Source organism: Berghia stephanieae, chromosome 5, assembly GCF_034508935.2.
Source record: "Berghia stephanieae isolate SIO BIC M18660-M18661 chromosome 5, UCSD_Bste_1.3, whole genome shotgun sequence".
NCBI lineage: Eukaryota > Metazoa > Mollusca > Gastropoda > Nudibranchia > Aeolidiidae > Berghia > Berghia stephanieae.
Window position 1 is genome coordinate 22,098,943 of NC_088364.1, and position 26,056 is coordinate 22,124,998.

General features: G+C 36.9%; 1 protein-coding gene across 1 annotated transcript in view; it reads right to left on the reverse strand.

Moving 5' to 3' along the window:
* The window catches only part of LOC144973891 (solute carrier family 15 member 4-like), a 40,065-nt gene extending 15,990 nt beyond the window's left edge, over positions 1-24,075 (reverse strand). Inside the window, exons 1-8 of the mRNA XM_078916776.1 lie at positions 23,935-24,075; positions 18,765-18,868; positions 12,445-12,507; positions 11,614-11,774; positions 10,940-11,038; positions 10,203-10,267; positions 4,371-4,510; positions 611-780 (exon numbers count right to left, since the gene is read on the reverse strand). Of these exons, the coding sequence (XP_078772902.1) occupies positions 611-780; positions 4,371-4,510; positions 10,203-10,267; positions 10,940-11,038; positions 11,614-11,774; positions 12,445-12,507; positions 18,765-18,868; positions 23,935-24,075 (943 nt within the window). The remainder of the gene's footprint in view (positions 1-610; positions 781-4,370; positions 4,511-10,202; positions 10,268-10,939; positions 11,039-11,613; positions 11,775-12,444; positions 12,508-18,764; positions 18,869-23,934) is intronic.
* Between the last annotated feature and the right edge of the window lie 1,981 nt (positions 24,076-26,056).

Genomic DNA, 26,056 nt, shown 5'->3' on the forward strand with positions numbered 1-26,056 from the left:
GAATTCCATGGACACAGATAAACGACTTATTTCCGATCTAATGTCATGTCACATTAATCAAATCTATTCACAGAAAAAGTTGTCTACACTCTTTACTTTTTAACACACGGTAACACATTCATGGTTAGTCTCATTTTAAAAATTGAGCATAAAAGAGAATCAAACTTTTGATTTTGGCAACAAGCTGCTCCAAACCTAAATTTCAGTCGACTGAAAGATTAGCGTCATTTTGTTTTCAGATTTATCAAAATATTGCAGGAAAATTTAGGAAAGACTTTTTTCATTTATGTCTGGTCCTGTTTTTGTTTGTTTAATTTCTAGATAATGGAAATTTAGTATCTGAATTAAATGCTGAAATAACAGAATAGATAAATGATTTCACAATAACCAATGAGACACTGGTTCCAGTCCACTTTCTTCTCTCATTAGTCCCAGCATTACGTATATTTTGCTTACGGTTTTACGTTGGTTTTTGTTTTATTGTTTATTTATCATAATTTCTCATTATTTTCTTGTCTGTTTCATTGTATTTTTCTTTGGTATTTCTCGTGTTCTATCGAATCTCTTAATTCTATTTTCTTTGCTCAGTGACCGTTCGTTCTTTACTCACCTTTGGGTTCTTCTATGATATATCTGGATCGTGCACCGACAAAAATGACCAGAGACAATGTCATTGTCACTAGAGGTATGAAATATCCCCATGCAAAACTGACCTCCTGTTGCATATAGGACACACCAGAGTAACTGACAAGGGCGCCAACATTAATCACCCAATAAAACCTTAAAGAGTAGAAAGTACGAGAAAACAATATCATGACAGGCAATGATAAAAAATATAATGTCATATTATACAGTCTGAGAATAGAGAAATAAAATTACAAACCGAATTAAAATTATTAACTATCGCGGCTGAAAAAGACACCCCAAGCATATATAGAAAGAATATTTTTTTCTGCCTTTTTTTGTCTTACAAGGGACAATACAATCTACAGTTTATGAAGGTGTTATGGATATTAGTGCCGCGCTGAGGACCGGTCCTTGGACCGGTCCCACGGTCTTTTAGCTGTGAACCGGAGACCGGTCCCATAGTGGAAGACCGGCGGCGGTCCTCACTTCTTATCACCTTTCAACGGTCTCGCGCCATACTACTTCCCCAGCGATTCGTTGCCTCGGTTGCCTATCTTCCACTAATCACCACCCATCCCACTTAATTAATCGCACCCACCCCCACTTTGCCATACACTAAACGACACAGACGACCATAGAGGCAGACGGCCACCTCCCTCCACTCCGCAAACCGCCCTTTCGTGTGTGAGATGGGGGGAACAGGAGGCGCACGCCTTGGACGATTCCATTATACGGGGTAAATTTCAAAATTTACTACACCATAATGATCGCAATGACAATGATCTATGATGAAGGCATGACCCCTCTTCTCTAATGGGTTATTGTTTGAAATGCATGTGACTACTAAAGATGTGTGTGTTTGTGTGTGTGTGTGTGTGTGTGTGTGTGTGTGTCGAACCTAGCAAGTAGCAAGTCCGATTTTTTGTTTTCTTTTGTCCATCTCTTGTCACGACTCCTTTCTATCGCATTGTTGTCATTTAAAATAATACAATAATATTGAAATTTCGTTTGGTGTTTTAACTTATCAAATAATATGAGTTTCATTAGTTTCTTCCTTCCAAAAAACCCAGTTATAACGTCTGTATTTTAAAAAAGTCCAATAGAATATTTGGGGACCCCGATAGCTCAGTTGATATAGCACTCTCTTTATACGCAAAGGGCCAGAGATCGATCCCGGGTGCAGTCGAGTTTTTTCTGAATCCCTGTCTACTCAGCAGTGAATGGGTAGCTGGGTTTGTTAGATCTGGCGAAAAGTCGCCATGAACCCCACTTATTACTTATTAACTTATTACCGCATCCACCCCCTCTTATTATAACTTCACGTCTCTCTCTTACTCTTCAATGCTCGCTGCCCTCTAATGTGTGTGTGTGTGGGGGGGGGGTAGGAGTTGCGTGTGTGTATCAACGCCACAAACAACTCGATCAACGCCTTGGGCGATGCCATTATCTCCGTTAATGGGGATAAATTTCCAATTTTATTAAATTATCGAAGTAACAATGAAGTACGGTGAGCAAATAAAGAAGGCATCACCCCTCTTCTCTAATTAGGTTACAATTTGAAATGAGTGTGACTACTCCGTGTGTTTTACTCCTGTAGACCACGGTTTTCATCGTGTAGCGGTCTTTAACGGTTCAAGAATGAACGATCCCACAGTCCCAAAGGTCAAAACGGTTCGAACTTCCAACAGTCTCTCAGGAATGTTCAATGTCGAAAAGGACCGGTGGACCGGTCCTTGCGGTTTTCATTTCCCAGGGACCGTAGAACCGTGGTCCTTAAGCTTGCCAAGGACCGCCCCGCACTAATGGATATCCATGAAAAATGAACCCACTATCAAATATTCATTTAAAGTTGCTTGTCGATTTCAATAAGGTTCTTGAAGAAGATAATGGTCTCACTGATGTTGTTTGGAATAATACACAGCCACATGAGCCATACAAGCGATACGTTTTCATTATTACTCCCTTGTTCAAATTCTTATACACATGAACTGATCGTTTTTAGACTCCTTTTCCATTTGACGATTGCAGATGATGATAGGGGGGTGGGGTGGGGGGCTTGAGAACAAAACCTTCCACAATATGCTTCATATGTAGTGTCGCGTAAATTTAATTTCACAGGAACTGCTAACTAGACAAGTCAGTGTTGATGTGTGTGAAATAATATAAAACGTTACAATATCGTGTGGACGTCATTGGGGGGGGGGTCCCCTTTTCCCTCTCTGATTGTGTGACTTTCTTTGTACGTACGTTGCATGAGGCAGGCGATAAGGCGGTTTTGAATTTAGTTTCAAACAAAGCGGATATTAGATCCATAATCAAAATAATGAAATATTCAAGGACTTGTGATCTATATAATTAATAGAGCTAAGGTCAGCTAACCACAAAACTTTTGATAGTTTAGGAACTTTTGAAATAGTTGTAGAAGATTGTTTAAAATGTATGCGCGTCATATTTTGCACTTCTGAAATCCAGTATTATCTAGATTTTAAGATTTTTTTTTGGACAATTGAGTTCGTGACAATAAAACCTGGAAGGCAAATTCCTAATTTGGATAACAAGTGTAAAATAAATTCTAATCGCACCACAAATAACGCATGTTGCTACCCACTTCCATCAATAACAGCTGTTTGTATATCACAATTTCTATTAATGTCACACAACAACGTTCAAGAACACTTGCCAAAGGTAAACACCCAAACATTCATTTTGTGTGACGCGCCCTTTCAGGTGCGTTGCCGATCATTCTCCTTCGTGTTAATTTGTCTTCAAATCATCTGGCATGTACTGTGTTTGTGTTTATCATTGATCGGTTCTGTCTTTAATTTTTAAGGAATGCCCTTCACTTTCCTCTTCCTGTTGGTTTTCCCTGTTCAAATCTTGATTTTGCCAATTTTTCAATTCCATTCCCTCTCCGTTTTTCCGAATGATCTCATTTTCCCTCTCCAGATTACATCCAACAGTTCTTGTCCGCAATTTAGCACTTCCTCATTGCATAATACTGCATGGTAGGACATTTTCAAGTCTTCTATACTCACATTTCGAGTGCTTCAAATCGTTTTTTCGAGTCTGCGTCTATAGTCTACTTATCGCAACCATACAATAGCGTTGGGAAGACATGTGTCATTTGCAATGATTTTTAGACATTTGCATTTATTTACGTTGTATTAACGTGCTTTAAATTGTGAATATTTTTTTTGCTATAGCTTTTCTTTGTTTGATTTATGATGTTTCTTTGCAATCATTTGAGATGTTTGAACCTAAGTATTTGAACTTTTTAATTTGTCTCTCTTTTGCTTGTCAAATAATGGGTGTTTACCACTTCTGTAAAGACAGATAGCCTAAATAAGCTCAGAAGACACCAGCAAACATTTTCAACTAAGAACACAACACATACCGCTCTACAGCCAATTAAGCAAAACTACAAAAGACACGTCCCCTTCCTGTCATTTATGTCAACACCCCAATGAAACAGTAACACACTATTTGTTTGAATGTCAACCTTTTGAAGATCTGAGATGCACATTCCTCCCACCAAATCCAAGCACCAGTAACACACTGTATAGTCACCTCGAACAACTACAAAAGACATCTAACTTCTACGTCATGGCACAACGAAGGGCTAGATCTCAGCTGGTCGCTGGTTTGGGTAAGTAAAGAAGGGTGTTTCATTCTTTTAATTCCAGTGATATGGCTGCAACGACAGGGACAGAATCTATGATTTTTAAAACTCCTTTACTACTTACCAATTAAAGTATGTCATCACCGCCTCTTTTCCAAGAACGTCCACTTGCTCGGCGCCAAAGGGTCCAATATTTGCTTTCAATCCGCCAGTCCCAAGAGCTATCAAAACTAAGCCAGAGAGGAAAAGGCCACGTTTTCCAGACTACAAAAGACAACGATGAGAACCATTCTGTTTCATTTTTTTATGGCATAATATTTTCTTCAATTATCGATGTATGTATTAAGGTGACCTCAAACGTTTCAAAAAAGCTTAAATAAGAGAGTTCTCACACATTTAAGATATTGACACGTGTCATCTTAATCTGTTGATATTTGTGGGATGATTTCCTAAAATAGGTGTTAGAAATGTATAAGTTGAGTTATAAGTTACGCTATTTTTGACATGGTAAATATCTACATATCTAGCTTTGTTTACAACCATACCCCATTGCCAAATACAAGGAAAGAAAATCTTTGAGCTATTTCTATAATATGCTGAATACAAACCACTGCGCCTGGGTACCTTTTTTAAATTGCGTTCAATTTTTCTCATAGTTTTTCTTTAGACGTATCTAAATAGAAATAGCTTTGTTGAGGTAGCATTTAAAGTTGCCAAACAGGCAGAACTAAAATAATTCTTTTACTTTTCCAGTGGTGTGAATGATTCGTTAACACTTTGTGTCATCATTATTTAATTTTTTCGAATTTTTCTGAATTCATATTCAACCCAATATCCATGTTGTATATGTTTTTAATTCAGAAAAGTGAGTGGAGCAGGCACTTATGTTGGTAACAACAAGATATGAAGTGAGTAGAAAAGTGCCAGAAGACAATAGAGAATAAAAAATTTTCGCGGCGGTGGTGGGGTTTGAACCTGCGACCTTATTGGTACGACAACTCCGCCTGGCAGGTGAGAGCGTGGCTCTACCGTGTGAGCTATCCACGAACACAAAAATATTCGTTTCAAACCCAAGTCATTTCTAGATCCCTCTCTCACCCACTTCTTGAGACCGCCGATTCGTTCGCACACCACCATCGCGAAGTAATTTTGACCAGCAGTTAAGCTTAATAGCCAATATTCTCAACACAAACATATAACATAGAAACGATTGAGACATTGAGTATGCTCCGGTGTATGGGGTGAATTTTTAATTCAGAAAAGTGAGTGGAGCAGGCACTTATGTTGGTAACAACAAGATATGAAGTGAGTAGAAAAGTGCCAGAAGACAATAGAGAATAAAAAATTTTCGCGGCGGTGGTGGGGTTTGAACCTGCGACCTTATTGGTACGACAACTCCGCCTGGCAGGTGAGAGCGTGGCTCTACCGTGTGAGCTATCCACGAACACAAAAATATTCGTTTCAAACCCAAGTCATTTCTAGATCCCTCTCTCACCCACTTCTTGAGACCGCCGATTCGTTCGCACACCACCATCGCGAAGTAATTTTGACCAGCAGTTAAGCTTAATAGCCAATATTCTCAACACAAACATATAACATAGAAACGATTGAGACATTGAGTATGCTCCGGTGTATGGGGTGAATTTTTAATTCAGAAAAGTGAGTGGAGCAGGCACTTATGTTGGTAACAACAAGATATGAAGTGAGTAGAAAAGTGCCAGAAGACAATAGAGAATAAAAAATTTTCGCGGCGGTGGTGGGGTTTGAACCTGCGACCTTATTGGTACGACAACTCCGCCTGGCAGGTGAGAGCGTGGCTCTACCGTGTGAGCTATCCACGAACACAAAAATATTCGTTTCAAACCCAAGTCATTTCTAGATCCCTCTCTCACCCACTTCTTGAGACCGCCGATTCGTTCGCACACCACCATCGCGAAGTAATTTTGACCAGCAGTTAAGCTTAATAGCCAATATTCTCAACACAAACATATAACATAGAAACGATTGAGACATTGAGTATGCTCCGGTGTATGGGGTGAATTTTTAATTCAGAAAAGTGAGTGGAGCAGGCACTTATGTTGGTAACAACAAGATATGAAGTGAGTAGAAAAGTGCCAGAAGACAATAGAGAATAAAAAATTTTCGCGGCGGTGGTGGGGTTTGAACCTGCGACCTTATTGGTACGACAACTCCGCCTGGCAGGTGAGAGCGTGGCTCTACCGTGTGAGCTATCCACGAACACAAAAATATTCGTTTCAAACCCAAGTCATTTCTAGATCCCTCTCTCACCCACTTCTTGAGACCGCCGATTCGTTCGCACACCACCATCGCGAAGTAATTTTGACCAGCAGTTAAGCTTAATAGCCAATATTCTCAACACAAACATATAACATAGAAACGATTGAGACATTGAGTATGCTCCGGTGTATGGGGTGAATTTTTAATTCAGAAAAGTGAGTGGAGCAGGCACTTATGTTGGTAACAACAAGATATGAAGTGAGTAGAAAAGTGCCAGAAGACAATAGAGAATAAAAAATTTTCGCGGCGGTGGTGGGGTTTGAACCTGCGACCTTATTGGTACGACAACTCCGCCTGGCAGGTGAGAGCGTGGCTCTACCGTGTGAGCTATCCACGAACACAAAAATATTCGTTTCAAACCCAAGTCATTTCTAGATCCCTCTCTCACCCACTTCTTGAGACCGCCGATTCGTTCGCACACCACCATCGCGAAGTAATTTTGACCAGCAGTTAAGCTTAATAGCCAATATTCTCAACACAAACATATAACATAGAAACGATTGAGACATTGAGTATGCTCCGGTGTATGGGGTGAATTTTTAATTCAGAAAAGTGAGTGGAGCAGGCACTTATGTTGGTAACAACAAGATATGAAGTGAGTAGAAAAGTGCCAGAAGACAATAGAGAATAAAAAATTTTCGCGGCGGTGGTGGGGTTTGAACCTGCGACCTTATTGGTACGACAACTCCGCCTGGCAGGTGAGAGCGTGGCTCTACCGTGTGAGCTATCCACGAACACAAAAATATTCGTTTCAAACCCAAGTCATTTCTAGATCCCTCTCTCACCCACTTCTTGAGACCGCCGATTCGTTCGCACACCACCATCGCGAAGTAATTTTGACCAGCAGTTAAGCTTAATAGCCAATATTCTCAACACAAACATATAACATAGAAACGATTGAGACATTGAGTATGCTCCGGTGTATGGGGTGAATTTTTAATTCAGAAAAGTGAGTGGAGCAGGCACTTATGTTGGTAACAACAAGATATGAAGTGAGTAGAAAAGTGCCAGAAGACAATAGAGAATAAAAAATTTTCGCGGCGGTGGTGGGGTTTGAACCTGCGACCTTATTGGTACGACAACTCCGCCTGGCAGGTGAGAGCGTGGCTCTACCGTGTGAGCTATCCACGAACACAAAAATATTCGTTTCAAACCCAAGTCATTTCTAGATCCCTCTCTCACCCACTTCTTGAGACCGCCGATTCGTTCGCACACCACCATCGCGAAGTAATTTTGACCAGCAGTTAAGCTTAATAGCCAATATTCTCAACACAAACATATAACATAGAAACGATTGAGACATTGAGTATGCTCCGGTGTATGGGGTGAATTTTTAATTCAGAAAAGTGAGTGGAGCAGGCACTTATGTTGGTAACAACAAGATATGAAGTGAGTAGAAAAGTGCCAGAAGACAATAGAGAATAAAAAATTTTCGCGGCGGTGGTGGGGTTTGAACCTGCGACCTTATTGGTACGACAACTCCGCCTGGCAGGTGAGAGCGTGGCTCTACCGTGTGAGCTATCCACGAACACAAAAATATTCGTTTCAAACCCAAGTCATTTCTAGATCCCTCTCTCACCCACTTCTTGAGACCGCCGATTCGTTCGCACACCACCATCGCGAAGTAATTTTGACCAGCAGTTAAGCTTAATAGCCAATATTCTCAACACAAACATATAACATAGAAACGATTGAGACATTGAGTATGCTCCGGTGTATGGGGTGAATTTTTAATTCAGAAAAGTGAGTGGAGCAGGCACTTATGTTGGTAACAACAAGATATGAAGTGAGTAGAAAAGTGCCAGAAGACAATAGAGAATAAAAAATTTTCGCGGCGGTGGTGGGGTTTGAACCTGCGACCTTATTGGTACGACAACTCCGCCTGGCAGGTGAGAGCGTGGCTCTACCGTGTGAGCTATCCACGAACACAAAAATATTCGTTTCAAACCCAAGTCATTTCTAGATCCCTCTCTCACCCACTTCTTGAGACCGCCGATTCGTTCGCACACCACCATCGCGAAGTAATTTTGACCAGCAGTTAAGCTTAATAGCCAATATTCTCAACACAAACATATAACATAGAAACGATTGAGACATTGAGTATGCTCCGGTGTATGGGGTGAATTTTTAATTCAGAAAAGTGAGTGGAGCAGGCACTTATGTTGGTAACAACAAGATATGAAGTGAGTAGAAAAGTGCCAGAAGACAATAGAGAATAAAAAATTTTCGCGGCGGTGGTGGGGTTTGAACCTGCGACCTTATTGGTACGACAACTCCGCCTGGCAGGTGAGAGCGTGGCTCTACCGTGTGAGCTATCCACGAACACAAAAATATTCGTTTCAAACCCAAGTCATTTCTAGATCCCTCTCTCACCCACTTCTTGAGACCGCCGATTCGTTCGCACACCACCATCGCGAAGTAATTTTGACCAGCAGTTAAGCTTAATAGCCAATATTCTCAACACAAACATATAACATAGAAACGATTGAGACATTGAGTATGCTCCGGTGTATGGGGTGAATTTTTAATTCAGAAAAGTGAGTGGAGCAGGCACTTATGTTGGTAACAACAAGATATGAAGTGAGTAGAAAAGTGCCAGAAGACAATAGAGAATAAAAAATTTTCGCGGCGGTGGTGGGGTTTGAACCTGCGACCTTATTGGTACGACAACTCCGCCTGGCAGGTGAGAGCGTGGCTCTACCGTGTGAGCTATCCACGAACACAAAAATATTCGTTTCAAACCCAAGTCATTTCTAGATCCCTCTCTCACCCACTTCTTGAGACCGCCGATTCGTTCGCACACCACCATCGCGAAGTAATTTTGACCAGCAGTTAAGCTTAATAGCCAATATTCTCAACACAAACATATAACATAGAAACGATTGAGACATTGAGTATGCTCCGGTGTATGGGGTGAATTTTTAATTCAGAAAAGTGAGTGGAGCAGGCACTTATGTTGGTAACAACAAGATATGAAGTGAGTAGAAAAGTGCCAGAAGACAATAGAGAATAAAAAATTGCTAAGGTTCATTAATTACCCATAATTTGAAATTTGGCAGGGTTTGGTTGAGAGAAGAGAACAGACGATAGATGCAATAAGTTTGAAAGCCGTGTTTTATGTGGCTAAATAGTAAATAGCTCCGTAGCTATTGAGTCTGCTCGCTGACACCTCTCTCTCTCTCTCTCTCTCTCTCTCTCTCTCTCTCTCTCTCTCTTTCCCTCAGTATGAGGTATCAATTGAATCCTTAGTTTGTCTCTCTGACACTTTTATCATCTGTATTTATCTGATATTTTATAATCAACTTCTACCGGTTGTTGATTTAATGTGCAGCTATCTAGACAAACCTTAAGATTTGTGTATTAAGAATCAAACCCAAATCATCCACTTTACCATTATTCTACGATATACCCACGGAACCATCCAAACACCAGAAATAAGGTCTTCTGTTGATGGAAAATACAATTTCCTCCTTCATGTATATCCGATCTGTAAAACAGAGTTTCCTTTTTTAACTCGGAATCAAAATTTATTGTAAGAGGTAAAGGACTAAATCACTTGCCCATTCTTCCACAACAAATTGTTATATGATTCTAGACTTTTGGCTATATTTGATTACTCTAATAAATCGTAATAATTAAGTAACTTCAGTTATCATACCTCACTAACATCTTCAGCTCCCCAATCCGAAAAATCAATCGCAGAAGCAAGAAATAAAGCAATACCTGTCAGAGAAGGAATAAAATAAGCTTTACTTCCATGTGTTGATAAAATACATATCTTACCAAAAGCCAGTAAAATTTCATTAGAAATATTTGAATTGAACAACCCCCTACCCATTGAACAATTCTCAAACCTGAGACTTCAAAGAGTATTTGAAATATAAGTTTTATGGCCAATGAAAGATACACTGTTTTGTCAGCGTGATACAGTGTACTCCGTATAATGCAACTTCTGTTGCTGGAATCTCGAAGAGTTTAATTTTTTTTAAAACAATAAATAAAATAGAAAAGATGCTTCAACTTTATTTACACGACAAACTATGTGGCCGTTTCGTGTTTCTTTTGTTGACAAATCGTGCATGTCAGGAGAATATACGTCATATTGAAGCATTTGAACTACACCATACAAATACAAAGCTAAAGTTGACATAATTAGACAGCTTCACAACACAATATTATTTATGGCGGCATGAGTGTGATAGACCCCTGATATTTTATACAGTCGTTTAACAACTTCCATATTAACGTCATAAAATCATTATCCAAAATGGCATAAAAGATTGTTATCTCGTTAAACAATCAAGTACAGCGGTAATGATGCGAAATATGATCTTCGAAACATTTGTAATGTTCTATTTTCAATAGTTGCAACACTCTAAAGAGCCATTAACATACCAAAAGGATAAATTGTGGCTGATACAGCAATCATCTTGTAGCGACCAAGGTAGGCATCTGCTAAAAAGCCTCCTCCAATAGGAATGAGATAAACAACGCCTAAAAATTGAGATAAAACAAATGGCATTGAAGTGATATTGATTTTTCATGTTGATCATATTTTCGAAACACCATCTCTCAATAGATGTTGAGGAGGCATGCGTCCTTGCTTCACTCCGTGTTTAATTTAGATCCAAGGATATCGTTAACAAATTTGATTACCGCTTTACGATACCATTTTCTCTTACCCTTTTACACCTTTTTTTAGATTGTTGGAACAATACGAGTAATATTTTGTGTATGAGTGTTTTAATTATGCAAACAGTTCTTGTCTCATAATTATATGCTTATAATTCACGGCTTATAATTTAATTCTTCTTTAACTTGATTACTGACAATGATGGGCTGTTGTTTCAGGATATTCAAAAAATTGTCCAGTCCACAGGAAGTGTCCCAGTCTGCATAGTTTTGGTAATTATCATAATACATGACATTGATGAGAATAACTGCACAAGATTAAAGCTTGGGAACGTTATTTTATCTCTTTGATATCAATGCCCCCCAATTCTACAAATAATACCCATCTTCACTTCCTTAATTACTAACTGAAATTATTATTCAAATAGAATAATTACCAACGAACACTTGATTTATCGTTGTAGCATCTACATCTTCATATCCCAGATTCGATTTGGCAAATAAGATTATGTTTGCGACAAGACTTAAGAAAGTCACCCTTTCCCCCAGCTCCACCAGTAGGACACATGAAGCCGCTATAAGTCTTTGCTTCTTGGAACTGAGGAAATTAAATACAAAAGAATGTGAGAAAATAGAAAAGAAGTGAATTGCTAAGATTGCTGCCGGTGTCTTTTTTTTTACTTGGTTCACTGTACCCAGTGACGTGAGAACAATATCCATCCCTATCTATCGTCAAATTTCACTCTTGGTCGTTATAAAAAAGAAGTAATTTCTGAACAATTTTTAAAACGTAATGTGTAGCGTGATGTTGAGGTAGTCTGTGTGTCAAATGGCAGCTTGATGTTTGCGAAGTGTCATGTGACTTTCACTTCTTTTTTGAGCTCTCATCGCTAGCTTAGGTAAGCAAATGTGTAAAGCTACCCTGCCAGTCCATATCCGCCCCTCATCTGTAAGCTTCATGCACAGCCTTTCCGGGGCAACACACGGAAACTGGAGCATTTCTAACTCCAGGCTGAATGGCAGGAACTCGGAGGATGTTTGACCCCCAAATTGCAGCACCGGCTTGTTGACACACTGTTGGTCACAAACCAACCCCCACTTCCTTGTCGGCCATAGGGACGTTGAAAAGCTAAAAGAGACAACAGTTAACCAACCACCGAATGGGAAACCACAGTTGTATCTGTCCTTGGTTTATCATTACTCAACACAATTCAATTAATGTGGAGGAGCCTAATCCGATTGGGATTGCCATGTGCGTCAGGAGGCACCCAATCGGCATTAGATTACTGCACGTAGAATCATTGCATCGATCATTGATGCAAACAGGAAAACTGGAACATGTTTAAAATAAAAATTACTGAAAGTAAACATCACGGGAATACGTGGAAATCATCAAAAGATTTACTCGGGTGGTGGAAACACATAAACGACATTAGAATCCTGTTTGATAAAAAAAGCTTTAAAGGCAGGAAACGGCTATTGGGCGCTGTTTGATAAAATTCTGTTGGTACAGTTAGAAATTAGATTATTTGTCATAACCACCGTTCAAGTATATGAACCAACATAAGATAACATCCGTTTGTTTTATGATCAGCTTGAGGAGTATCACTGCAAATCTCAGGACATTAAAATCTTACAAGGTGTCTTCATGAAGTCTTCGCAATCGTTGGAGGTGAGAGATTTGAAAATGTGATTGGACCGCATGGTCAAAAGGTACAGAGTAATAGAGGAGAAAAGGTTGTAGGATAGGTGAAAGCAAAAAAGTATGACTATTATAAATTACTTGTTCCAAATACATCCAAGAAAAACATGAACATTGTTCAGATATGACAACCACAGCAACCAAGTCGGTATATTCTCATTAATAAGAGGTTTAAAAATCGGTGACAATTTTGAAAACATATCCGGAAGCAGATTATTTCTCTGACCAAAACCCGGAAAATGCCAATATAAATTATTTTATGCTGATGGAAACAACTAAGCCACGAGAATCTTGAGGTTGGTTCTACTGTTGTAAAATGCAATGAGGATATGAGGAAATATTAACAGGTGGCAGTGAGAAACACATTTGGGATTCATTACACTATCCAGAACGTCAATAAAACATGAAATAGTTATCGACATTGGGATCGATTTAAAGACGTCAGCAAGGATTTGGTGAAATAAATTGTACCAACGAGAAGTTGACGGGTAAAACAATTATATAAGACAAGAGGAAATATTGTAAATGATAGAAATTAGAAGATCTAAAAAGAATAATAAGGAAATGTATGAAGAACTGAACTAAAAAAAATCAAAGCAAAATGCAATGGAGCAAAAGGAAGTGGTTGGAGAGTGGAAAGTGACAAATTAAGGAGCATGCATTGGTGTAAGATAAACATCTGGAATGGCGTATATGAAATAATACAAGACAACTCAGAATGAAAATACATACAAGAAAAAGCTATCTCAAAAATATTAACCTGCCTCAACTGGTGGCAGATCCTCAGACCTCCCTATTACTGGTTAGCCTGAGGTTCAATCCCCAGTCAAGATTTTTTTTTGAGAGGGGGGGGGTGTTCTTCCTACTTTCTCTGGTACTGATTCAAACAAACATTTTCAGATATTTATATTTCAATTAACTTTGGCAGAAATAAGATATACTTCTAGGTTAGTTGAATTCATTTCACGCACTATTCAACTCTAATATCCATCACAGAAGTTTAGATTCGGCTATCCATTCGGATATAAACAGTTTGTTATGGAAATATTATAACACAACACATTAAAGCACCGTATATAATATTAAAATACCTCTCGGTGTACTCAGTTTTCATGCCCTGGCTCTATTGGCCCCTTCCATATGTCATAACATTTATGATCATTAAAGTGGATTATTTGGGTGTATATTGAGTCTCAGTAGCGGCCTACGTTTTGGAACAGCTGTTGATATCTTAGCCCTTCCCGACATAGCTTTAGGATCAATTTCATTCTAGGCTATAAGAGTTGGTTAAAATGAAATGAGTTCATTCATTGGAAATTTCTTGATTTTTGAAATAGTAATTTTACGAGATACGGCTGAAAACAATTACTAGGTGCAAGCAAAATAATCTTTTTAAGCTATGTTATATATTTTGAGAGAAAGAAATGTGTAAAACTTTGTTTGAAGAAAACAGCTGTTTCCAATGCAATTTAGAAACTTTCGAAGGATGTCAGATACAACGACAGCACCAGGTCGGTAGATGTCATGTGACATTAAAAATCATACTGCTATAACAAGGGCGTGGCTTTATTGGTTCAAATTGTGCCTGGCACCGCATCCATGTTTAAAAAATGGATGACAGCATTTTAAAAAATATATAAAACTGAGAAATGATATATACCGCCTTTTGTCAATAGTGCGAAACATACTCCCTTTCTGTCACAACGCCTGCTATCTACGCTTCTATCCCGATTCACACACTCCATTGATGACTGTCAGCGACTGTGTACCATGGCTGAGGGAGTGACTGGATTTCCCCACTCAAATGATTGCATGGAGCGGATTTTTTTTTTGGATCCATTTAAGACTATTGCTATCAGTATTGCCACATTGACTACCTGAGAAAATGGCTCGAATTTTTACCATCTTCAAATACGAGCAAAAACCCGCCTCAGGTGCCTAGAAATTTTTGCTCCAACTCTGTTGGACTGGGGAATAATAGCTAATGTTGGTCATTTACGTCATAGTATGGTAACTTCGACCATCTTTATCATTATCGAAATCACAATTATTAACAAGTTCATTTGTTTCTCTCTCTTTGTCGTGATGATTGAGTATAGTAATTTATTATTATCATTTTTTTATTAGTCATATCATATTATATTTTATATATTATTATTATATAATATTATTATTATTATTATTTTATTATTATTATATATTATTATATTATTATTTTTTATTATTATTATTATTATTATTATTATTATTATTATTATTTTATTATTATTATATTATTATTATTATTATTATTTTATTATTATTATTATTATTATTATATTATTATTATTATTATTTATTATTTTTATTATTATTATTATTATTATTATTATTATTATTATTATTATTATTATTATTATCATCATTATTATATTTATCATCATCTCATCATCATCTATCATATATATTATTATTTATTATTATTATTATTATTATTATATTATTATTATTATTATTATATTATTATTATTATATTATTATTATTATTATTATTATTATTATTATTATTATATTTCATTATTATTACTATTATTATCATTATTATTATTATTATTATTACTGCAAAAATTGATATGAAGGTATGTGAACTAATTAAGCAAAATACTTCTTGATAGTGATGCTATATACATGATCTTCGTGTGAATATGCGTATTTGACTTTGTGTGTGCGTGCGCGCGTTCATCACAGAGAGAGAGAGAGAGAGAGAGAGAGAGAGAGAGAGAGAGAGAGAGAGAGAGAGAGAGAGAGAGAGAGAAAGAAAGAGAGGAGAGAGAGAGAGAGAGAGAGAGAGAGAGAGAGAGAGAGAGAGAGAGAGATTGTATGGTGTCATGTTTGATTTCCGAAGTGGAATTTTTACGCTTTTACATTCTTACGCTTTGTAAGTTTTGAAATTACTCTTTGTTCGATTGATATTCAATGTCTGCATGTGTCCCTTTAGCCATTTCCCTCAGTGTCCAAACTCCAATCAATATATTCGTTCGTGATTTCTATAAACAAACTATTGAAAAGATTTGCAGGGATAGAAACATCATCATGAAAATTTACTTTACAATTAGTATGTAAGTTAGTATTTTCTTTAATTTTTTTTCTTTCTTTTATATTTAGAAATATGGCATGTATGTCATTTTCGTCTGGCACCACCTTATACTGTAAGCATGCCACGCCGCTGCCTGCTATAATAAATTCAATAAGTTCGTGTCGAGAAAAGAGAGCATTTGTCTTGCTTTTGAACTATAATCACGTAAACCAACTCAAAAACGCTGTCTAACCAAAGCTGTGGAATCCGAGCGCTGTGCATTTGCTAAAAGGAAATCTCACGGAGTTTTGATCTGTGGGCGAATGTTTTTTTGATATGATTAAAGCCCATTGACTACTCGAAGCCAGCTCCAGCAGCCAAAAGGAAGCATCCCCCATAACACATGGTATGGGGTGTAATGTCAGTAAATAAAACAACACAATTTTATTGCTTGCCTTGTTGGACCAACACGAATGAGGAACAGCGCCTTATTGTATAAAAGATCATTTAGCCAAACCGAGTGTACTATAATGAAGCAAATTATTCATGCAAGATTGTGCTTCTTATTCTCAATTGACCTGAAAACAACCCTGACCTTAATTTGTGAGAACTTCTGGAGAACAAAGTGTCTAAACAACAGCCCACAATGTTCAAAAATTAAAAGAGGTGGAAACGCGGGTCTTGGACTTTGTGATACAAATAGTGCCTCACAATATAAGTTCATCAATTATCAAATCGTGTTACCAACAGGCTAATAAATCCTATAGCTTGGGTTTTACGTGATTAAACCATTATGATTCTTACATCCTGGTCATGAACATTCTGCAATGACAGTGCTTTCTAAAAACGACAGATCTGTTTTGAAATTGTCAGTACTTAAAAGAATTAAATGATGTGAGATATTAATAATAGGACGATTTTAAATGACTGCCGCTCAAAGACACAATGACTATTTTTCAAATTGTGATCTATAATTAAATTGTTAATGCTAGTTGTAACTAAATGTTGGCAGCCAATATTTTTTTGATTTCCTAGTTTTGCTTACATTTGGTGGAAAATTGATTTTCACTTTAGATCACAATACGTTATCGTCAACTGTGGTAACTTTGCCTTTAAAAGACACTTTGCCTCATAAATTATATTGGACCAATCAGAATATATCTAGTTTATGGGAATGATTTCATTTGATTAAAAAGATCCTGCCTTTTAAATAGGAAAATAACTGCCACGAAGCTGATATCAGTCAGAATGTTCTACAGTCATAGTTTCACGAGGTTTCTTCTGAAAGCAAAGTTACTTCTGCTGACGGTATTTATTGAACACAATATCTGCCTCGAAAAGTAGAACCAATATATAAAATATAACTGAGTTGGATTTTAATCTGCGTAAGTGTCCTTTCTGTAAGCCTCGGGCCATTGGTTTTGGAATTGTAACGAATTTAGATGATCAAAAGTAACCTGAGCGTTACATATATTTTATAATGTGGAATTCTTTGGAAAAAAAGGTCATTTTTGCCTCCATATGTGCAGGTCAGATGATGCTAGCGCCAGCTGCCCGAAGCTTATTTGAAACATCATTAACCAATAGGATTCACAGCACGTAATGTGATCAAAGGTTTGATATGAGAGATACTCATTTTTTCTCAACTTTTGAAGCTTGTTGAGATGATTATGCAGATTTTTATTTTATCGCGCTTACAAATACAGGATAGTTTAATATCATTACAGGTATGTTCACCCAGTTTTTTTCAGTAATTATTACTTTAACGATTATATTGCTTCTCTATAATTTTTATACGACAAGATTTTCGCAAAATATATTTCTACGTGCCGCTACTGGATAGTTTACTTTCAGTGTTATACCTCAACATGAAATTGTAATTCAACGACAAAAATCGATAAGATTTAAATGTCAATTTAAATATTGATTATTAGCTTGATGACATTACTGTCGTGATGTGCACCTGTCCATCCGACTCCGTAATAATCAACATGAAAATCGTTTCAAATAAATGTTTTTATTCCTAGGTTTTTACTTATGACACTCGATTACAAAAGTTGATAATCTGGGAGATATTTGGACATATATTTCACAACAAACACGCATTAAACAAAACGTGATTTTGATTTTATTGAAGAAAAATAACACACATAGACGTCTATCTACAAAACAAGATGAAAAAAAATGGACAAAGTTTAAACCATGATCGTGTTTAAAAAGAAACTATTGCGTTTGTAACTGTTTTCATTTAAACGTATACAAAAATAATTTATAATGATCCTTTATAGAGCTTATCGTGCCCGGTGGGCTTCAACTGGACATCAAAACGAAATCTGGGCGAAACAATAATAAAAGAATGAACAAAATGATGGCAAGTCAAATAACTCAAAGTCAAGAGTTTGCACGTGAATATTGCATGATTATATCCCTTCGACTTTGTGCTGAAACCGATGTTACTATACTATAATAACAATTAAATTCTGGGACCTCCCTACGTTATCGTCTATAAAAAACATAGGAATTCACAAAATGTTTTGTTCCTTCACTGATCTATTTTTCACTAGAAATCTCGACGAGTAAAGCAAAATTCAGAGAGCTCGAGTTTTACAAATGTCTTTGACTTTTAAATTTATTTTTTTTACGTGAACCTGTCAGTTGCGCATATTGTAATTCAGACACTACAATTAGATATGCCAACCCTGTGATATTTTATCTTTCAAAATTTTTGTCAGTTATTTTATTTGACGATTTCGTGCATTTATCAAAACTATTCATGGTTACAGATGATGTTTTTGTCAGAATGTAAATAGTAACTGTGGGCATTGAGATACTTCCCATTTATTACTATGATCATCCACTCTTCATTACATTCTTCTGTAGTTTTGATAGCTGGAATCAAGCATGTCATTCCTGACTGGTCTCCCACATACGAAAGCTGTAGAGGGTAGCAGATATTATATCATGTATCATATGTCTGAAAAAAAATATATATTCAACCCAGTCATACTTATCAGCCGTCTGATAGATATGCCTGATACGTTGTATGCAATCTTAGATTTTAGAAACAAACACTGATAATTTAAAGATGAAATCTTCATTTCCATCGATTATTTGGCAATTCGCAAATGCGTTGATGTTGTTTATTTTCAGTGGTGCAGCATAAAACTTTTCAAAGTTATGGTCCATGACCCTTGAGCACCATAGCCTTTGTTTTTCTTTTTTTTTTCTTTTTGTTAATTGTAATACTGACAGTTTCATTGCTATGAAAAACATCATCCTCTTTTGTCTTCTTTTTCGAAATACTTAAACAGCCTTATAACAATGTTTTGTGCCGTGGTAACTTTGCAATTCAAAATCCATTACGTTAAATGATTCAAAGCGACGTGAGCATAGTTGCAGGTCTGATAACTGGACGCACTTATGGGTCCGTTTTGACATTGTTATAATGAAGTATACATTTCGTTGGTTAGAGACGATTGCCATTGCATCAATGAGACCATAACAATTCGGGCTATCAGACTTGCAAATAATATACGTTGACTCAAAGAAAGACAATACGCCACTGAACACTGTGTCAAATTTTGATATATATTGTTTTCGCCTCCGTTCTGAAAAGGTGCATTTTACAAAATATGACATTATCTTGTGTTCCATGGCTTCTGTAAAGCTGCTTAGGTTTTGAACTAAGAGTGATTATCTTTTTCCTGGGATTTTTAATATGGTGTCAATAAGATCATTTGCAAACCAATTTATTTGTTGTCTCTCAAAGCGTTTTTTGTAATCAGAGTAGCCTCGCCAAGTTTCAATTAAATTCAGGACAAACCGTGCGCGCTCAAGTTTTGAAACGAACTACAGTTACAGTAACAGATGTACATTTCATGAAGTCACCATTAAATTCATAACGATAATCAGAAACAATTATCGAAATCATATATATATATATAATTTGATTTGACGCACACACACATTCTATGATGGAAGCATTTACAAACGCATACATAAGTAATTTCATGTTTACTGTGCTCTTATTAAAACCTACTTTTGGGATAATTATCTTAAATCATCACATTTATTTGGATGGTTAGTCTATCCATTGCTATAGGTTGCTTTGTTCAAGAAAAAAAAGAAAGGTTGCCATTCTCATAAAGTCTATTGGTCGTGTAATACTATTATTATAGTGACACCAATCAACTCTGAAAAATAACTTTGATTCATTTTGGTCAGAATCTTTAAATGTCGGTGGTCGGCGGATCAAACCTCTGAAGTCTACATACGAGATTTGCGTATCATCTTTTATTTATCTAATTTTGGGCGGAACGGACCTCTGATGACAGCCATCAGAGGTCTGATCCGCCTTTGGTGATTAAATAACACATGGCGCTCAAAGCTCGTATGTAGACGTCAGAGGTTTGATTCGCCGGCCATCGATATATGGATCAATTAAGGCGACCCTGAGTGTCAAAATTGTCAAAAATCTCTTCTATAAATAATTCTAAGGTTTGAAACGGTTTGACAAGTTCGACATGTTCAAAATCTCCCTTAACCAATTAACTGCGTACTCTGGATAAACTCGTTTTTGTCAGGATGAGCGCCATTTAAAAAAATCGATATTTGAAGGACGAGTTTTCAGGCCAAATGTTTAAATAATAGTTTGTTTTTTTTCCAGATTACGGCGGAAATATGGAAAATAAGATATTTTAAAAGTACCTTCAGCAATATCATAAGTGGATCACGACGATTTAATGACAACATAATAAATCATAATATTTGAGTGTTTTCCTTATTTTGTCATTTATTAATTAGAAAGGCGACCCCATAAATCAGTAGTAATCTAATTGGTAAAATTAAAAGCAATATGTATCTCTTGTTGTCTTGAAAGTTCAATTATTTTAGGACAGATGAAAACAATACAAACTAAAAATGTCTTATTATGATTGTTTGTTGAATAATAATAATAATATCATGTATTGAAAGGATATTATAGTCCTTTGAATACTGATTCAATTACATAAGGAAATGAAAAATTTTGGATAGAATACTAAGATAACGTTAATAATAATTGTAGACGATCCCATGGGTTCCAATTTACACATTGGTCAAGTGAGTAAATGTTTCTAAGTTTGTGTTTTTCTATATGACAACACGTCTCTTTGGCATTGACAATGACTCATTTGAAATAAACAATAAATACAAAATAGGACAACAACAAAACCCCGATCGGTTTTAATTATTCTTTTCATTATTTAAAATGTCGAAAAATCATATAACGCTTCATAAAGCTAAAAGGTAGGGTCGGACAATAACTTCATTATTATCATTGTCATTATGCAGGTACTTCACTTTAAACAAATTTGATATTTTGTGCTGTTCTGTAAGGCTAACCTGAATGCCTGAATGAGAGAATCTACCAATAATGTAATGAATTCGATGGTGTGGCGTTGGTTGCCGAACCACCCACTGTAACAAAGGCAAGAGATGCTAACCCTGTTCAATAGTCGTATGAGTGACCAAACTCTGGACTCAGAAATGCGTCCTTGTTAAGAGATTTAGTCGTTTAACTTGAATGTAAATGTCATTGAGCTCTATGAATATGTGGCAAGCGGCTCTTATAACAGTGCTATGCAAAAAGACGACAATCAGGTGACTTGTACTGTGAGATTGGTTCCATATTGTAGGGTAGCGTTGCTCAGTGGTACGGTCTTTATTTCGTACACAAATGGTACCGAGTTCGAATACCCGCTGCGCGGAGAGAGAGAGAGAGAGAGAGAGAGAGAGAGAGAGAGAGAGAGAGAGAGAGTGAGAGAGAGAGAATAAGTAGGAGTAAAATATCAGTTCACCGTTATCGTTTTCATATTACCTTATAATAAGTGTAACTAAATGACAAATTGCCATATTTATGGACAATAAAGATCTATTATTATTATTATTATTATTATCATTATTATTATTATATTATTATATTATTATTATATTATTTGGGAGGTGCGAAGTGGCCGAGTGGTTAAGGCATTGCACTGTGATCCGGATGACCCGGGTTCGAGCCCCACTTCAGGCACTTTCGTATTTTTCCTTGAGCAAGATTATTAACCCCCAATTTGCTCACTTGGACAACATGGGTGATTCCTGTTGACATCAGACATCTTGTTTGATGAGTTATCTATATTCCTTCGCGGTATGCCTAGACGACGATATCTTTTGATATCGTGGGCGGGGCAAAAGGCATAATTTAATTCTAATTAATTTTTCAAAATTATTATTATTATCATTATTATTATTATTATTATTATTATTATTATTATTATTATTATTATTATTATTATTATTATTATTATTATTATTATTATTATTATTATTATTATTATTATCATTATTATTATTTTTAATTATTATTATTATAATTTCAGGTTTTAAACCATTACCTGACGGATCTTAGTAATTTATGGAATAAATAAGTACGGGTGAACTCATTTTATGTTTTTGTCTAATCGGAAGATTAAATTTGTCAACAGACTTTTTTTTCTTCCAGTTTCGTTGTCTTTGAATTTGTCGTCTGCTAAACAGTGATTTAACATTGAATTCGATTCGACAACTTTATGTAAGTGCACTGCCTCTAAATCAACACTGTTTCTTTTTGTATTTAGATTTGATTGATCGATATTGCATAATTATAGTTCAGAATTATATTAGAGTTCTGACGGCCCACTGACTATTTGTCACTTACTTACCCTTAATGTTCAGCTCATTTTAATTTTAGTTTAATAACCTCTGTTTAGTTTTACGAGGCTAATTTTCCCCAATTTTTAACACTCTATGGAAATAAAACTTTAAAATGAGCTTTTATATAGCGCAATATCCACTAAACGTGCTCAAAGCGCTTTACAGGGGGTCCCTGGCCCACAGCAACATTTAACATGTAGAACGGGACATGACGCCTGTTAGGCGATATTACAATTTTTTCGGACAGAGACAATGCTATTGGCGGCCAGGTACTCATTTTACACCTGAGTACGGTGAGAGAATGTGAGTAAAGAGCCTTCTCCAATTACTCAACTATGCGCCGAGCGAGGCTCGAACCCAGGACCTTCCGATCCGAAAGCGAGTGTCATACCACTAGACCACATAGCCGCACAAATAGGTAGCAGAATATTGACCGAAAAAAAAAAGAACACAATAACAACGACAAAATCGTCGATTTAGTTACCTTGACCTCATCAGCAAGTGTTAGTTGTTGCTCATGAAAAAGAAACCTCCCCACCAACTCCTTTTATCAAAGCCACACTACATAATTGCTGCAGGACGCATGAACACAATTTGCCGTTTCTGTTCAACAAAACTGGTATGCCGAGTCATCTTCATGATGCCGTGACAATGGTGAAGTATCACGGCGCCTTGACAGTCACTTCCAGATAATTTAAACAGACGTTACTTATCTGAGGACGCAAGGTCTTTTACGACGGCATTTTCGTGCTTTCATACAATTCTGTTCTTTTGCTTTTGCCTCACTAATGTGAATGAAAAATGAAAAGTTACTATTTTCTGCGAAATTGTGGGCTTTTACAAGTGATACAAAAATATATTCGTTGTTGATTGTCAATACGTTCTTTTCCAATTTTTTTTCGTGACTTTGGTCGACACCAGCAAGAGGATGGTTTATCATCTGCGTTGCCTCTTTAGCATATTTAGACTATTCTCCTCGTCCGTGTCATAGTCTGATGAGCGCTTATGAGCTAACTCGACCATGTTTATAAATATGAATATGATATATATGGCCCCATAGAATTTTTGTCACGGTCTGATTAGAGCTTATGAGCAAACTCGACTACATTTTAAAAATATGAATATGATATATAAGACCCCATAGAATTCACTTGTTTCATTTTTAAAAGAACAAATGACGAGTTCTTTAAGATGAATTGAATAGAAAGATGAATTTTAATTAGATGAGTCATTCTTATAAATGAATGGTGATCACAATTACAAATGAATAAATGATGATTTTACGTAACATGTGCGATAAGATGAGATGATCATAATACTAGATATTAGATGCGGACTTGTGGAGTTCCACTTCCAATCTGAGAGTAGTTGTGGTTCCCTTCCAATGATGCCAGGCTCTTGTGACTTCTCGATGGTGTTTCTCATTGGTCAAGCTTATGTCAAACTTGTCCTAACCTCCGCAAAGAAGAACATACCCAGGGGTTTTAGAAAACAATACATCCCATGCTGGAATGAACGAAGCAAAGAATTGCTGAAAAAAATATGAGGAGACACACGATGAACAGGTTGGAGAAGAACAACTAAACACTACATGAAAGCCGAAAAGAGAGATGGGTAAAAACTGTTGAAAACTTTGATCTCAGTCACTACAGCCGCCATGCGTGGCAAACCCTCAAAAGGCTAAACCCTGAAGCTCGTCAAACAAAATCAGCACCCCAGATTTCAGCTGACGAAATTGCCAAAGAAATTAAACCACGGGGACAACACATCCCAAATCATCAATTTGAAAAAGAAATAAGAAAATAATATCAAAAGACCCTGAAAACTTTGCCTGACCATAGCATGTTTTTAAGTGTCCCAATAACGATAAATGAAATGCAAGGAGCTATAAAGAAAATAAAAAATGGCAAAGCTGCTGGCATTGATGGAATATACCCCAACATGATAACTAACTTTGGACCAGAAACAATAGACTGGCTGGCAAATACTATGACAGACATCATGGAAAAAGGCACATATCCAAAAATTTGGAAACATGCCAAAGTAATCGCCCTATTAAAACCAGGCAAACCAATGACTGAACCATCCAGCTATAGACCAATATCTCTACTTTGTTGCTTATACAAGCTCCTGGAAAGAATCGTATTAGAGCGAATCACCCCATATGTAAATCCCTGCATACCACCAGAACAAGCGGGCTTTAGACCACAAAGAAGCACAAATGAACAGGTCCTTGCACTGACCTCACACATTGAAGCAGGCTTTGAGAACAAAAAGAAGACTGTTGCAGTCCTAATAGACTTATCTGCAGCCTACGATACTGTTTGGACAGGCGGACTGATGTTAAAGCTCTCAAAAATGATTCCTTGTAGAAAGACGCTCAAACTGCTGTCTACCATGACTGGCACAAGACAATTCCATGTCATATTGGGAGAAAACAAAAGCAAAACACGCAAAATTAAAAATGAGGTACCACAAGGTTCAGTTTTGGCACCAACTTTCTTCAATGTTTATATCTCCGACATGCCAAACTGCGAAGCACTCAAACTTGGATATGCTGATGACTGGGCCTTAGCCTATCAATCGACAAACTGGAAAGAGATTGAAGAGGTTCTAAGCAAAGACACCACCCGCCTGAAACAATATTTTGATAGATGGGACCTAAAAATGAATACCACCAAATCAGTATCCACAAACGTCTACTTGAATATTCAAGAGGCAACAAAAGAACTGGAGATCACAGCCAGTAACTCAATACTACCCCCAGACCCCAATCCTAAATACCTTGGCATTACATTGGACAGACAACTAAACTATCGCAAACACATTGAAGGAACCGCAAATAAAATCGCAAAAAGAATCAACCTGGTGAGAAATCTCGCAACTACCACCTGGGGAGCCTCACCACAGGTGTTGAAAACGTCTGCTTTGGCACTGTGCTATAGTGTGGGAGAATACTGTACCCCTGTTTGGATGAGGAGCCCACATGTAAATCGCATTGACATCCGATTAAGAGAATCAATGAGAATTATAACAGGATGTCTCAAGTCAACTCCAACTCAGTGGCTCCCAACACTGAGCGGCATTGCATCACCAAGTTTAAGACGACAAGATGCTAATCAAAGGATGCATGCAAGAATTGACGAAGCCACAGACAACACTCCCATAAAATCAATCGTAAAGGGGACACCTTCAACAACTAGACTTAAATCGAGAAGACCTTTCCACCTAACAAAAATGGCAGACTTCAGTGTGGAGGAAAACTGGAGAGAAATGTGGAACAGGGAAACACCAAAAGAAGGAAACATCATTAAAGATCCAACCAAAAGAGTGCTTGCATTCAATAACGCCAGGAAATACTGGATTTCCTCAAACCGCCTTTTAACTGGACATGGCAGAACTGCAT